This window comes from Oryzias melastigma, linkage group LG22 (assembly GCF_002922805.2).
Source record: "Oryzias melastigma strain HK-1 linkage group LG22, ASM292280v2, whole genome shotgun sequence".
Taxonomy (NCBI): Eukaryota; Metazoa; Chordata; class Actinopteri; order Beloniformes; family Adrianichthyidae; genus Oryzias; species Oryzias melastigma.
In genome coordinates, this window is record NC_050533.1 from 4,995,859 (window position 1) to 5,007,672 (window position 11,814).

The following is an 11,814-nucleotide window of genomic DNA, read 5'->3' on the forward strand; positions in this document are numbered from 1 at the left end:
GATGTAATGGAAACACGAAAAAGCAACTTATCCCCACATCCGCTGAGGAAAATTCATCTTTGAGCATAAATACCTGAACGTCTGGATCTGTTCTACAGCCAAACAAAGCCTAATAGCATTAAAAAAATGCCAGAAAATATCAAGAGAAAACTGAAAATGACATTTTCATTATTAAGGATTGTTTAAAACAAAAAAATCCATCAAAATATAGTAAAAAACTACATCTCAGTGCCAAAAGCATCACTATAAAAATAACTTTGGGTGCAGATCTTCTACATTTTAGGCTTAAATGTGGAGGATTTTCTGCTTTCACTTTAGTAAAAGTGTTTGTTTCCCACCATTCATCCACTGGGTCTTTAATTAGCTTCTGCCTTGACTGCATATGGAAATTTTTCTTCCTCAGAAGCTCCAGCAAAGTTTACCGGTACATATATACTCGTGCATGATAGTTTTGCACAATTCAAATGAGACAGACTTCATTGATTACAAAGAAACTCGGAACTCAAAAAGTACCAAAGGCATGAAATTTCTTTGATTACCAGCAACGCAAATTTTTCCTCTGTAGAAAACAAATTTTGAAACCGATTATCTCCCAACCACTGCCTACTACTCAAATAATTCTATTTTGTTTCTACAGAGGACACTTAGGGCTTTGCAATTATATCAAATGTGAAGAGGCGGGATTTGGAGAATTGTAGTTTTTAGTGGATTTCATGGTATTTTTGACTGTAAATGAGTTTTTCCTTTAATAGTCAGGAGGATAATAACATAAATCTGAATTTAAAATTAAATGCATGACAAACCCTGAAAGGTTTTTGCAATAATTTAGCACACCACACAGTTTTATTGCTATTTTTTTAAATTAAAGCTAATTTTTGGTTGATTTTGTTTTGATTTTTCAGACGAACTAAATTTTCTTAGCTTTGTGCATTATAAATATGATTATTATAAACCAAGTGAGTCCATAATCTGATAAGAAAAAACTAACTGGCTGATGAAAATGTTAACTTTTTTATGTTTCCTGCAGCAAACTAGATACGATCAGACATCTTTTCAAGAGACAGTTGGATTTTCTGCAGTTGCTGTTTATCACAGGACTTTTTCCCAGTGTGTATGTTGACATCTGTCTTAGAATTTAATCAATGATTGCTGCATCCCTCCCTAAGTAATGGTCCATGACCACATTTAGAGTGGGGCACTATAAGAGACAAAATGAGAAAAATACAAAACAAAACAGAAAATCACATTGTATGATTTTTAAAGAATTTATTTGCAAATTATGGTGTATAATAAGTATTTGGTCAATAACAAAAGTTCAACTCAGTACTTTATTTTATACTCTTTGGCAATGACAGCAGTCAAACATTTTTTGTAAGTCTTCACAAGGTTTTCACAAACTCTTTCTGGTATTTTGGTCCATTCCTCCTTGCAGATCTCCTCTAGAGCAGCAATGTTTTGGAGCTGTTGGTGGGCAACACAGACTTCCAACTCCCTCCAAAGGTTTTCTATGTGGACTTGAGATCTGGAGACTGGCTAGGCCATTCCAGGACCTCGTTACTCCTTCGTTACCCGAGCGGTGTGTGTTTGGGGTGATTGTCATGCTGAAAGACCCAGCTATGTTTCATCTTCAATGCCCTTGCTGATGGAAGGAGTTCTTTACTAAAAACCTGACAATACATCTTTTTTTTAAATTAGTTATTTAAAAATCCTGTTTAAAAAATAAGACAATGCGATTTACTGGATTTTTTTTTCCTCATCGTTGAGGTATAACTATGATGGAATTGCCTTTTTAATTACAGGTATATTCCCTCTATCTGCTTTGCTGTGCGGGTGTTGTGAGGCTTTGGCTCCCTCAGTGGAACAGAAACACCCACCTGAGCACAGGTGTCAACTCACCTCTACAAAAATGTATGCGTGACAGAATGAAATGCTTTACATGTTTTGGTTTGTATGCATAAGTGTGTGCGTGCAAACTGTAGAAGCATTGTTGTTGACATGAATGTATGTGAAAATTCTTGGAGCCAGCAGGTATGTTTGTAACACTTGAGTATGTGTGTGGACAGGCCCCGCCCCTTTAGACTAACATTTACACCATATAGTAATAATGAAAATCCTCTAGTAACATGTTCCTTAATGATTGCTGATTTTTTGTGTGAGTTTCATACAATACTTAAAATTACAGGCCTCTCTTATCTTTATAAGTGGCACAATCAGTGGCTGACTAAATACATTTTTGCTCAACTGTGTGTCGTAATGCCATCATGTTGAACAAGAGTACTTCCTGTTTATCTGTTTTCATTTAAAGACTGATGAAAATTATGTTTTAACATGTTTTTCTGATAATGTATTGAGAAACTTGAGCTTAAAATAGATTTTCTGAGTATTTCTTTATTGAAATATTTGGAGCAGACAAAAAAAAGGCTGCTTGGAAAAACTCGTAAGCAGGCCACAAGCTCCCCACTCCACTCCATTCCGATGCATCCAGACATACAGATCCACGTAAATCTTTGTTTTTCTCGTCTGAGCTGACGCCTACGGCTTGATAGCTCCAATATTGATCACCATTGCAACTCTGTTTTTTTCAGGGTTGTGAGGGGCTGTGGGCTAGCAGGAGAGCCTGTAAACAGATGGATGATGGGAAATGTGGTGTGCTTACTGCCACTGGAAGGCAGCACAAAAAAGGTTTAATTGAAGGAGGGATGCTGTAGATGGAAGTCTGGCTGAAAATTCCTGCCAGATTAATCTGGAATAAGTCAAATTTCTGCCTTTGAGGTGAGAAAATATTTAAACACCAAAAAAAAAAAAGGTTACATTAAGCAAATTCTGTCAACAATTAGTTACATTTACAGATTTCTTACACTCTAAGCTGTAACCGTTTTCACACGTTTGAGCAAAAAGTCAGGAAGTCACACTTCAGGTTATCTTCTCTGTTTTCGACACCGCTTTACAGAGACATCCTTGATCATGTGTTTGTGTTCAACACTCTTGATTGGACTGGAGAACCATCCACAGTATTTACCACCTTCGCCCAAACGCTGGGATAGGCTCCAGCAACCTCAAAAGGAAGGAAGTGGTGGATGTCCTGATTTAATCATATCGTTTCCAGAGAGTAAAAACACAAGTTTCTCTGTCACAGCAGCTCAGCAGGCGTGTGTTTGTTTGGTTGTCACGGTGATTACATTGCTTTGATCTTCCGAGGGTTTGCTATCTTAGATGTCACTCATTTGTGGTGCAGAACCGACTGAAAACTCTGCAGGTGTGTTTAACTTGTAAAGACTTGAAACTATGCACAGACAGGCTCAATGCAATCTACCGAGCAGTTCAAAAGTCAACCTGCGCTTGGGTGTGATCTGCTTGTACAGTAATGATTAAACTCCCCGAGGGCTCTGAACTGCATGACAGGCACCTGACATCATCATCTCCATTATTATGCAAGCAAAAGCCACTTATAAAACCACAGTGTCATAGAAACAATTATCAGTGAAAGAGAAAATTCTTGCCTGCAGGTTTTTGTTGACTGTTAATCTGCAGGGCTGATTTAAAGCCCACGCTGATCATCTTTTGATCCATTTTTTAAACTGTTCTCAGTAAATTTTATTTATTTTTATTTTTATACCGTTTTTTTGCCCAAAAAAAACCCCCAAAACCCCAAACGGTCATTTTCTAGGACATAGTTTGTGCAGAACTGCAGTAATTCATTTGAATCTGTTTACACTTTCACCCCCTAACTAACACCCCCTCACAACCTAACATTAACAGTGCGACAAAAATGACGAGCTATAATAGAACAAAACAGCCGCACAGTTTCGAGCCAGATGTCAGTTCAGACGAGGCAGACTAAGACGTACACGGATCAATTTGTTGGCAAGTGGATGCATCGGAATAGAGCGGAGCAGGAAGTTTGGGATCTGCTGATTGTAGCTTCTACAAAAAGCTTTTTTTTTAAACTGCATTTTGGAATAAAGAACTACCCAGAAATGCAAATTTTAGCTTCATTTGCTGCAAGAACTTGTTAAAAACCAGAGCTGGATTTATAAAATTGATTAGTCAATCTGATTCGATTTAAGCTTAATAGATCAATAAATAATCCGTAAAAGTAGAGATTGATTTAACTCATAATGCTAAAGTCCACTAGCTCGATGCTAACGTTTAATGGGATTTACTATGGGATGGCTAATGCTAACGCTCAGTTAACCCAAACATTCATCACAGATTAAATGAACATCTTTATAAAGTCACAAGTATGAATTTTCCAAACTCTTTTAAGGAAATAGTTTTGTTGTCTAAATCATTTTTTTTGCTCGTACTTTCTTCTTCTTCTGGAATAAAATGTAATGCTAAAGTACGATCGCCACCTAGTGGCCAAAGTGAAAGGCGCTCCAGGAGAAGCAGAACAACTGTTAGAGTTTCTACATTTGAGAATCCATCTAACACTGTATGCTATTAACAACCTCATTATAATTTCACTAATATATTTTACAGTATGTGAACTGTATCAGATTAAAATTAGATCTTCATATAGATTATTAATGTATTTTTAAACAAATGTGTCTAAATGTGTAGACCATGTAAACTCAAAATTGGTGAATCTAATCAATTCTGGAAATTATTGGTGATATCAGCCCTATTTAAATCACCAAAAAACATTTTATTCAGAGTGGGTCTTTAAAGTGAAATAACTTGTAAAATATATACTCTGTGAAATGGATTTATTTCTACTTATTGTTTGATTTGTGCACATATGGTGAAAAAATGATAATCTGATGTTAAAAAACAAAGACCATGGTTTGTTTGTCCCTCTGACTTTTTTTTTTTTTTTTGTTATTTGATATATTTTTCTTTTTTTCTCATGAAACTCATACAGAAAAACTCACCCAAAGGATCATTTTTGGAACATAAACGGCCAAAAGGCGCTCCAAAGAAAAGTTCTCCTGAACCTTAAGCATGTCAGACCTTTCGCTTCAGAAATCCAGGGTGTGTTTCTTGAAAGTTGTGACGTTTTTCTATGGTTTATAACTTGATGAAGTGCATTCTGTTTTGTTTTTTAGCACAATAAATGCTGTTTTTGCCTTTAGTGGCTCCAAGTCTTTTCATGCAAAACAAAAGTCTGCGTTCATTCACCTCGCCTGTGATTATTCATCACGTGTTTCCTTTCTAGTCAGTAGTGAATGGATTGGTGGGGCCGTTTCTCCAATACAAACAGCATTAGGCAGGCCCTTTTATGAAAACAACAGACATAGATCCTCTAATTAATCACACATTGTTTTTTTCATGTGGCTAAGGCAGCTGCTTTACACTTAGAGTAGATTTTTACAGTAAATTTAACGTGAATGGCGGATCAAAATAACGCTATTTGCACAGACCATTAATAATTCAGTGTTTGCTCTGCAGAGACCTTTTTATTTGTTGAGTAATGTGTGACAGGTCTCCAAGTAATTATCTTGTTGGCTTTCAAAACCAGGCGTTGACTCTTAGACTTTGATCTAAAGCCACAGTAATAAAAAAAAGTCACATTTAGAGATTTAAAAAAACTTTTTCTGTAAAACATGAAGATATATTACAAAATATTAGGAAAGAGTTCACGACATGTGCTGATGATCCACGTTCCCAGACCTCCAGTGTTTAAAACCAGTCAGTCTACCGCATTAGAATGTGTTTACCTCTTAAGGTGTGGTCCAAACGGCAGACTCATTTTGACAGAATTTGGCTAATATGTGGCTAACCAGTCATTTTTCAAATCTAGATTTCATTTAGCTGTAGATATGTTTGTTGATTTTACAGCTTTTATGGTAGAAATCGTTTGAACAATGGAGTGTGTTTCAACCAGTGTTCCGCTCTGGCGTTTCATGGGAAAATACTCAATTTGGTGTAAAAGGATTTACCGTTGGCAGAATATCAGATCTTTGTTCATCCAAATGGGACCAGGTTCTAGTCTTGTTCTTTGTGTTTGATTGATTCTTACTTTTATAAGAGCGAACATACAGTTTGTTTTTATGTCTTACGTTTTCAGCTGGTGGGGTTTCTAGTGGTTAAAAAAGGTTAAAAAAACAGAAAAAAACATTGTTATGCTATCAGGTAGGGTAACCTGGACTGCCTTCCCACCGGTGGTGCGTTCAAGACCGCTCTACGCGGTTTTATGAACGTGCATCATTCAGCTGGTAGTATTCAAACCGGACTAGCAAGGAGAGGATTCTTCTTCTTTAGATTTTTTACTGTTCATTAGCGCTCACTTCACCACTTACAATTGGTAGATTGGTCAGTTTATGACTTGAATAACTTGCGATAAAGAAAAAATATATTTAAAAATAATAGGATTATAAAGAATGTTTTAAGAAGAATGCATCAGAGCAAATGACTGAGTAATAACAATTTATTTCTCAATGGGTGCACCGATGGGGTTGCCACCTTGTTTGTGGTGGTGAGGCTTGCGAGCTCCTGTGACCCCTAGAGCTATGTCAGCTGGGGCCTTTAGGCTCCTGTTAGGGTTACCCATGCCGAACAGGTCAAAGGGTAGGAGCCAGACGGAGAGCAACCCCCTGGTCCTCCAGGTTGGGGGTTTGGCGTTAGGTTAACAGCCCAACCCTTTAAAACCTGCTAATGTTACGGAAACTAACGCAACTGTAGAAACTTATGCTGAGGGTCGACCTGTGGATTTACGCCATCCTCCTGGCAGAATGACCACTGCTGATGTCTGCGATGCACAATCCACTAGGGCCAAAAACCAAGATACGCCTGGGCACATGGAACGTTCGGACCATGTACGCTACATCAAAGACAGCTCAAGTCCTCAACGAGATGGAGAAATACCAACTAGACATCATCGGAATAAGTGAATGCAGATGGACAGGCGACGAAGACCAGATGCCTTACTGATGACATCAAGTGTAGGCGTATGAGGTGGCTGGGGCATGTCTTTCGCATCGAGCCGGATCGCACCGCCAAAGTAGCCCTAAGGTGGACGCCTCCAGGAAAGAGAAAACCTGGGAGACCCAGAACAACAGGGCGCCGCACAATAACATCAGAACTTGCGGAAAATCAGCTCACCCTAGGAGAAGCACAACACAGGGCTAGGGATAAGCTGTGGTGGAAGCAGTTTGTGGCGGCCTTATGTTCCACATGGGACGAAGAGAAATGATGATAATAATAATAATTTCTCAATGGAAGACTTTGGCCCACTTGGGTACTTCCTAAATGGAACATGAGAAGGAGAGGTTGAGCAGTCCATCTTTATATGGTCTATGGTAGTAAGGTCTTCCAGTCATGTACGTTCCAGACGCAGAAGCCTGAAATTCTGGTCTGCACGCTTTAGCATAGGCTTTTTATTGAAAGTGACCGCTTGAACATGAGTTGACGCAGCCGGTGTGTGAGCACCATGAGACTACAGTCACGTATCCCAAAATGCCCCAGCACGGGACCTACAAGGTTTTCAGCAAATTTGGTGTTTTGTTATTGAGAGGTGGTTGCATTTTTGTACGTGGTCAATGGTCATGTGGGCACATTTGGAGTTTGTGCGGTAGCAGTCCAGTATCAGGCGGGGATGGAGTTATCACAAAATCGGCTGGGCGGCCACATGGCGAGTCGTTGGTCGGCAGCAGCTCTGATTGGATGGTGTGTAAATGTCTTCAGATGGAGAAAGTGGGTCATTCTACCTTCTTGATGGCCACCATCTACATAAATTACCACGCCGACAATTAAAAAAAAAATTGGGCGGTGAAATCTTGAAGATTCTGCCTCTCCATCACGTGGTGGCAGCTGTATTTGTGACTTTAGCCTGAACTGGGTATCAAGTTACACCAAAGAACATCAGCTTTTGAAACGAGGATATTTGCTTTGTACCAGGAAATTACATATGGGATACCACAGGGTCAGTGTTGAGACTTCAATCATTTTAATCTGTTTATCTAAAAAAAAAAAGGGGGGGGGGGTATAAACTTCAAACAAAACTGGTTTTCCAAAAATATCTGATGAAACTAAAATAAAGAACAACACATACATAGAACTATAGAGCATAGATCACATCATTAGGTGAAAACAGTGTGTAAAAGGTGGACTCCTCCACCCTTTGTGGTGTCTGCTGCACAAACAGCGCTGATGCCTCTCCCCCTAAAGAGAGAAAAAAAAGTTTCGGTCGAGGCGCTTCCTCTGGAGTATAAATGCAGCGCGAGCGCACATCTGCTCACTCGTGAGGCGTGGTCAGTCACAGCGGACAGGTGCGCACGAAGCTCCCCTCTCACCTCTGCAGGAACACACACACACAAACGCCGCAAAATGCCGAAGTGCCCTCGTTGCGCTAAGGAGGTTTATTTTGGTAAGTTTTTGTGGACTTTCCTGGCATGTTTTGGTGCTTTCAGAGCCCGCGTGCCTGACGCGCGCGCCAGCATTTCCTGGTTCGTTTCAATTCGCGGGTTTTCTTTTGTAGAAAACAGGAAGAAAACGCTAAAAAAGCGTGACACTTGTAAGCATAGCAAACAATGAATTAAGTTGTTTTAATGACATTCTTAGGTGAAAGTAAAAACATCCTGTCAGGTGTGACTTTATGCTGAAATTATTAATAGCCCACTTTTTTATTATTATTATTCTTTTTTAAAGTATAACATAGTTTATTAACTGATAAAGTAAATAGGAGTTGGTTCATATATTTGCTGGTCTGATTGATACTTTTAGTTGGTTTGTGTATTTTTTGTGGTCAAAATAATAACTTTTTGTCCACTTTTAGCTTCCAGGATATCCAAATTCTAAACGTGAAATTTACATGTTGATTTTATTATGAGATGTTGAAACAAGTAGGTTCAAAATGACTTGATTGGATGCAAATGCATGCATTTTTTTGTCATGCATGCTCCAAGGAAGACATCAGAAGATTCATTTATTTTTTTTGTGCGGATGCTCTTCTGTTTTCATTCTCCTATACCCTATTCCACATCATTTTTTCATTTTTTGTAGTTGTGATCCAGAATTGTCAGTCAGATGGCTGCAGCATGTAGCTGTAAAACTCTCCCTCCGTCAGGTGTTTCCTGGCTTTGGGATCAAAAGTTTTCCAGTTTTAGCAGCTAAGTTGGCTTCTCTGCCTCCTTACACCTCCATCACTCTCTTCTCACTCTGCCTCCAGTTCGACTCTCAGATGGAAACAATCAGGCTACCGCTGCCTGTCCCAATGATGGAGCTCCGACTCTGTTTTTCCTGGCTGGAAGCTGCAGACAAGCGGTGCATTGTGCAGTTTCAGCCGGGCAGAGAGCGGAGAATTTGTTTTGCAAACCACAAAGCTGCATTTATCTGGACAGAAATGGAATTTGGACTTGATTGTGACTCAGTGTAATGAGACTCTGAAGGCATGATGGGAGGAAACATAGAAGGAGTCGTTTTTAAGTGTTTATGGTTGTTGGCGTGAATCCAAAGAGTCCTTTTACCTCATATCTTTCTATCTGGTCAATTTACATTTTTATAGCTTCAAATCAAACTTGCAGCTCACAGAGTCATAGATATTTCCTCCTGAGCTGAGCCCTCTGTTTATCCAGATTAGCGGTTTGTTTCTTGAAACTAAGTTCATTTTTATGGGTCGAACTTTAGCTTTAAACTCCTCGACCAAGCCCTCAAGCGTTCTCTCTCTGGTTCCACTCCCTGTTGTGTAATCTAATGCAACATCTCATTATTACTTTTTTTTTTCTTTTTAAAGGAAATTTGTCATTTCCTGACATTATGTGCAGGTTTGGAGCCTCAACGACTTCCCCTGTTATTCTAGAACCTCCTTTTTTGTTGTTGTTGCTAATTTCTGGTCTTGAGTCTGATATTTCACTTCATTTAATCCAGGTGTTTACTGGCTGGAGTTTTTATCGATTTTTAGTCAAGAGGAAGAGAAAATAAAGGAAAAAAAGGAAAAAAATGAAAAAGAAGAAAGAAAAGAATGACAAAGAAAACATAAAAAAATAAAGGAAAACTGCAAAAAATGAAAATTGAAGAAGGAAACGGGGGAAAATAGAAAAAGGACAAAAAATGAAAAAAGAGGTAAAAATAGAAAAAAATTAAAAAATCAGAAAAAGGATAAAAATGAGAAAGGGAAACAGTAAACGAGAAAAAAATTTAAAAAGAGAAAACAAAAAAATTTAAAGGAAGTAGAAAAAGGAAAAAAAGGCAAAGAAAAACTAAAAAGAAGAAAAACAAATGGAAAAAGAGAAAAACATGAAAAAGAAGAAAAAAGGTTAAAAAGAAAAAAAGGGAAAAAAATGAAAAAGTGAGAGTAAATGAAGAAAAAATGAAAACAAGAGAAAACAAAAAAATTAAAAAGGAAGAAGAAAAAAGGCAAAGAAAAAAGAAAAGAAAAAAAGGCAAAGAAAAACTAAAAAAGAAGAAAAATAGAAAAAAAATGAAAAAAGGGATAAAAAGAAGAATACGAAGAAGAAAAAAAGAGGGTGGCAAAGAGAAAAAAAGAAGAAAAAGAGTAAAAAATGGAGAGAAGAAAAAGACAAAGAGAACCAATACCAATTTCTGATACCACAGCTTCTACACACCGCTGTGTTTTCCTGCTAGTCCTCAATGAGAGCATCTTTGTGGCTTTACGGAGGCATTAGGTTGGAAATTCCTGCCATAATGAACTGATGCGGACTGCAGCGTGACTCGAGGACTCCTCTCCAGACAACATCATCCATGTCTGTGGCTCACCTGTGATTGTTTATCCTCGTCTGTTTGTTTGTTTTCCAGCCGAGAGGGTGAGTTCCTTGGGAAAGGATTGGCACAGACCCTGCCTAAAATGCGAAAAGTGCTCCAAGACCCTGTCAGCTGGCTCACACGCAGAGGTAACACTTGAAAGTGAAAAAACACTTTTTTAATAACTTGATGCTAACTTTTTAACCATTCACGTCTCTTGCAGCATGAAGGTAAACCTTATTGCAATAATCCCTGCTATGCCGCTTTGTTCGGACCTAAAGGTAAAGAAAGAATTCCATCAGTTCACTATCCAAACAGTTTAGGTCGTGTTGTGAAAGCTCATTTGTGCAACCCCTGTCTTGCAGGATTTGGACGTGGTGGCGCTGAAAGCCACACCTATAAATAGAAAGGTATTGTCTGTTTAGCTAAACACAAGCTCATTACATTTGCATGTGCCGTGACTGTAAGCAAATCCGCCTCATTTTCTCTGACGCGTCTTTTCTCTGCAGCGAAGATGTTGCCGGGAAACCAAAGGAGGAGGAGGCGGCCGGCGTCACACCTGAAACCTGCAAACAAGAGCTCTTATTTTATCACTTTGGACTCTGTTTTATGATTTTTATATTCATGTAATTCGACCATTTGGCCATCGTTCTCTAGTCTGATGTAGTCAAATTAAACACTTAAAAAAAAAAGTTGTCAATTTTTGTTGCTGTCTTTGCAAAGTTTCTGCATAATGTGTTTAATAAAACTTAATGTTGCACAAATTAATGTTTCGTTTTTTTGTTTTATTTTAACCGGTTTTAAGTTTTGATTTGCTTTTTAATTTTTTAAATTCAAAATATTTGTTTTCCCAGAATATTTAAAGCCAAAATGCCAAATTATGTTAAAGATTTTTGCCCTAGATGTTACCAAAAACCTGATCCCAGTAGCACAAATGGATTTAAAAGGAGCTCGATATATGACTTTTCCCGGCCTGCTGAAGTATTCTTATCGTGTTCTGAAATCATAACTCATATGGAGGCAGGAAGTGATGATTTGATGAGGTGCAGCAAGCTAGCATCTATTTCTGGAGCTATAAAAACAAGCCTTCCCACTGAGGAAATGAGCATTTCTGGAATTATTTTGACTAAAAACATGAAAAGTTCAGCATCAATGGGAACTAAGGCCTAAAGA

At 38.3% G+C, this 11,814-nt stretch overlaps 1 protein-coding gene across 1 annotated transcript; it reads left to right on the forward strand.

The window, feature by feature from the left end:
* The first annotated feature begins 8,149 nt into the window (after positions 1-8,149).
* crip1 (cysteine-rich protein 1) lies at positions 8,150-11,409 on the forward strand. The gene is made up of 5 exons (XM_024282934.2): positions 8,150-8,308; positions 10,696-10,790; positions 10,865-10,922; positions 11,007-11,051; positions 11,151-11,409. Exons 1-4 carry the CDS (start codon positions 8,269-8,271, stop codon positions 11,045-11,047), a joined length of 234 nt encoding a protein of 77 aa, XP_024138702.1. The 5' UTR covers positions 8,150-8,268; the 3' UTR covers positions 11,048-11,051; positions 11,151-11,409.
* Positions 11,410-11,814: the final 405 nt, after the last annotated feature.

Excerpts from the sequence above, each read along its gene's own strand:
- crip1 (XM_024282934.2), top strand. The coding sequence starts at position 8,269 with ATGCCGAAGTGCCCTCGTTGCGCTAAGGAGGTTTATTTTG. Across the intron at positions 8,309-10,695 it reads CGCTAAGGAGGTTTATTTTG|CCGAGAGGGTGAGTTCCTTG; the intron begins GTAAGTTTTTGT and ends TTTGTTTTCCAG. Across the intron at positions 10,791-10,864 it reads CAGCTGGCTCACACGCAGAG|CATGAAGGTAAACCTTATTG; the intron begins GTAACACTTGAA and ends CGTCTCTTGCAG.